General features: G+C 37.6%; 1 protein-coding gene and 1 pseudogene across 1 annotated transcript; one reads left to right on the top strand and one right to left on the bottom strand.

The window, feature by feature from the left end:
* Nucleotides 1-773: 773 nt before the first annotated feature.
* Nucleotides 774-2,805, bottom strand: HMGN1 (high mobility group nucleosome binding domain 1). The gene is made up of 2 exons (XM_023520518.1): nucleotides 2,563-2,805; nucleotides 774-1,614 (listed from the first exon to the last, which is right to left on the bottom strand). The coding sequence occupies exons 1-2, from the start codon at nucleotides 2,788-2,790 to the stop codon at nucleotides 1,567-1,569; spliced, it is 276 nt and encodes a 91-aa protein (XP_023376286.1). The 5' UTR covers nucleotides 2,791-2,805; the 3' UTR covers nucleotides 774-1,566.
* A 1,310-nt stretch (nucleotides 2,806-4,115) lies between these two features.
* LOC111729573 lies at nucleotides 4,116-4,233 on the top strand (annotated as a pseudogene).

Raw genomic sequence — 4,233 nt, 5'->3', positions numbered from 1 at the left:
TACCAAAAAGAACCCATTCTATATAAACTTAGAAATTAAATGCAAATCTGTATTTACCCCTGCTTCAGATCACTAAGAATTGGGGAACCTGGGTTCCTTTCCCATTCCCCAGGGGTTGCCAAAACTCTGCTTTGGGTGTCAGTTCATCCCAATGTACTTTCTGCATTAGCTCTTTCTGTGGTCCCTACACTGAAGACGTCACACATTACTCCTTTAACTGCTCGAAATGGCTGTGGTGTACAGGCCTTGCAGAGCTGTGACCCCTTAGGCCACGTTTTGAAAGCATTCTTGCCTCCTACTCATCAGTCCACAGGCAAAACATGTCAAATACAGACAAGTCTAAACTTTGTTCCAAGGTCTCTCACTCTTTAGCAGTTATCTTGGCAAGGTGCTTTCTCTGGCCCTGTTTTTTCTGTAGTTGACAAATTAGCACAGGTGTCCAACACCACCTCTAAAAACAATTCAGATGGCAAAGCTGAGGCACGACTCAAGAAAGCAAATATTGAAACTATGCGAATGTGAACCACACTAGGTTCTAGCAATTGGCACTTACAAGTTTACTTCATGTGAAGAGTGAATGATTACGTATTTCCTTTGCTTCAGGATGCTGGACTGTTTTCCCATTAAACCACTTTAGTCATACAAACATCTTCAAAGTACATTGTAGATGTTCAAGCATTACAGAAAAATTAAATATTTCACTTTATGTTTTTAAGAAAATTCTAGAATGTGGAATTTTTTTAAATAAAATTTAGGCCAGAACTTTAATCACGTGCTTCAAAAAATTTTCATAATCGAGATTTTATTGGTTGTTTTGAGAAGTACACAGACATTTCAATTTGTACACAATTCTTAACGTACGTACCAAAAACCTAGTCATGAAGTTGCGATTCTTTTCTAAACAGTTATTCCAGTGACTTTCCAGCTTAAAATTTGGAGGCTAATTTTCCTCAATAGAATATCGAGTACCAATATATTCAAATGTTGATATGCTGACATCGACGTCCCACTAATTCACAATTTAATAGCATATACACTACATAATCAAATTTTTCAATCGTTCACAGCACGTTAACAGTTACTAGGAAACCTGGACTATCGCGACAAAGATGTTGCACGAAATTCTGAGGGAGAGCCAAGACCAAGGAGTGGTTTTCTTTAGGAAACAATTCTACCAAAAACATGGAATAGAAGTAATTTAAATGTTCAAGACATAGTAAATGCACAACTGACTCCAAACTGCCATTTAGTATGCTTTGTTACAGGATATAAAAACTACCCCCATCTATGGAATGTTAAGCTGACACCCAAGACAATCAAAGCCTCCCATATTCAATATTCCATTATTTTCTGGTTGTACCAAAAAATAAACAACCAGCAAGTGATTTCACCTCTTAAAAAAAAGCATTTACACTTAAAAAATGGGATGAGGTGGAATTCCCTCCTTCTTAAAAATGTTTCTAGAGCTACTAAAAAACTTGCATTTACAAAATAGTTGATAAAAATATTCCTCTGGATTGTACAAGAAGGGAGACAGGGACCACTGATAAGACATGGTGTATGATGTTAATCAGACTTGGCTTCTTTCTCTCCTGCTTCATCAGAGGCTGGACTCTGCAAATCAAAGGAAACATAATGATCAAGCGTTTGGTTTGTGTCATTGCTATAATCTTTAAGATATTTAGCATTTTACAAACTGCATCTTACTTATAGATAACTACCAGATCTCAAAAAATAGTGGACCCTCATTATTTGTAGATTCTGTATTCGTAAATTCACCTCCTCACTAAAATTTATTTTTAACTCCCAAATCAATGCACATGGCACTTTCACGGTCCTGCGCACACAGACAGAGCAGCAAACAATAAGTTGTCCAAAACGCACACTGGCAGCTGAGGTAGTTCTGCCTTGTTTCAGCTCTAATACTGTAAACAAACATCTTTTTCACGGTCTATTTAGTGCCACACATTTCATATTTTTTCCCTGCCTTTTTTTTTTTGGATGATGTAGTAAATGTACAAGAATGTTGTGGTGAGCGTCATGGAGTAAACACGTATGATGGATAACTTCATCTGGACATGAGTTACGATGAGGTTTCTGCTGGCCCTGAGTTCACTGCTAATGTAAGGACAATATATATTAAACAGAAACGCACATAAAATAAGGCTATAAAAACAGGATTACATCCGTTCTATAGAAGGCAATTTGAAAAAAAGAGACTAGAATATTTGTTTAAACAAAGCCCAAAGGTCATGTGAAAGAAAAAAAGTGTCATACCATTTAGTGGATTAGATCTTTTTACATTAACGAACCCCACGTACAATATAGATGATACATCTGTTACTGGTGAAAGTTTGAATAAAACTTCTTGTTCATTCACTTAAAAAAGAAACCATTTATTTATTTATTTTTTCCATAAAAATACCCCATATTCACTTGGGGTTACTGTATAAAACTTTCAAAGTTTTAAAAAATAAAGACTGCCTTATCTGTTACACAAAAGTACACAATTTATTATCTACTGTTCAGAGTCGAAAATCAACAACACATAAACGCTCCCACCTCCTCGTTCTTAGTTTCTCCATTCTCTGCAGGTAAATCTTCTTTCGCTTCTTGGTTGGCCACTTCGGCCTGTTTGCCCTTTGCTCCCCTTTTCCCTTTTGTTTGCACTTTTTTGTCTGCAGATTTATCCTGTGACAGAATAAAAGGACATATTTTGAGCACAAAGATTACACTACTAACATTTGCTGACCTGCTACATAGGATCCACATCAGTTGCCGTTTTAACATTGTCACATGTCAGCCCAACATAGGACACGTTTTACACGAGCCTCCCTAGGGCGCATCCCAGTCACGCGTATAAGGAGAACCTGACTGCTTGCCTCTCGGGCCTCTGACGATGATCACACCTGAAGCCCGGATGACACCACTCCTGTACCTTCTCAACCCCCCACTGCTCCCTGAAGCTCCGCACCCAGAACAAATGAGGTGGAGAACACCTGGAGAAATCTCCCATTGGAACTCCCACATTTCTTTTAAGCATGAATAATAACCAAACTGTCCAATACCCACTGTCCTGCTCAGATGTTTACCCTCACAGTAAGGCCGACCATCTGACTAACGCAGCACGCTCTCAGGCTGACTACCCTGCTGCACATACTCCCTTAATAACATGTAACGAGTAGCTAAAAGGGTCATTTTGAGTTTATCGTTTTCGTTTAGGTGTTTGAAGAATCGGAAAACCCATGTGTTAATTAACTATGACAATAAACTAGGTTCAAAATTTAAGCCACTTTAAAGCAATATAAAACGATACTTTTAGATATCATCCATCAACGAGGAATCAGCAGCTGAGCAAATATTCAACATTTATTTCCTGTAAATGAAATAGCAACACCTAAATTAACTAAGCTCACCAATAAGTTGTATAAAAGACCCCTATCGGTACTGACTGATTCTTGAGTTAAACGGCCACAAAGACACACAAGTAGGTCTCACAAACTTCAATGTTGAGGGTTAAAATCAGTATCCTGTATCAGTGGAGGAATTCCATACATAAAGACAGCACTTTGACTAATAATTTAGTATCTTTAGGGCAAATAATACATTATGTAAACAAACACTTGTTTCACACTGCTACCATGAAATGTCATAATGGCTTCTGTACTTACAAACTATTCATTTGCGACCTGATTTCTTTATATTTCTCATTAATTTCATAACCACTACAGCAGTAACTTAAATATGTAATAAAAATTTTAAAAGTTAAAATAGAATATGCAACAGCCTGGACTGAAATAGTACTTTTAACTATTAATTACTGGAAAGCTAAATGAAACAAAATCAATACCTTTCCCTAATGTGTATTTCAACCTTTAAAATGTTTACTTCTAAAGTCAAAAGCACACAATGGGATACATGTGCTCTGAAAACAGCATGTCTATCCCACAGGATCATAAACAACTCAGCAAAAGCTTTTCTTCTAAAGCTTTAAAATAATCAATTATGAAGACAAAGCTGTATTCCATTAACTGAAGGAAAAAACCACTCTCCCACCCTTTTCCCTTTGGACAAACTGAAACGACAAGTTGCTCCTCAATAACAATTAACATGAAGCCTACAGCCATGCCACCCTGAACAAGCCCGATCCCGTCTGATCTTGGAAGCTAAGCAGGGTCGGGCCTGGTCAGTAGTTGGATGGGAGACCACCTAGGAAGACCAGGTGCTATAGGC

Source organism: Pteropus vampyrus, unplaced genomic scaffold (assembly GCF_000151845.1).
Source record: "Pteropus vampyrus isolate Shadow unplaced genomic scaffold, Pvam_2.0 Scaffold270, whole genome shotgun sequence".
Lineage (NCBI taxonomy): Eukaryota > Metazoa > Chordata > Mammalia > Chiroptera > Pteropodidae > Pteropus > Pteropus vampyrus.
This window is presented reverse-complemented; position numbering and strand designations above follow the sequence as displayed.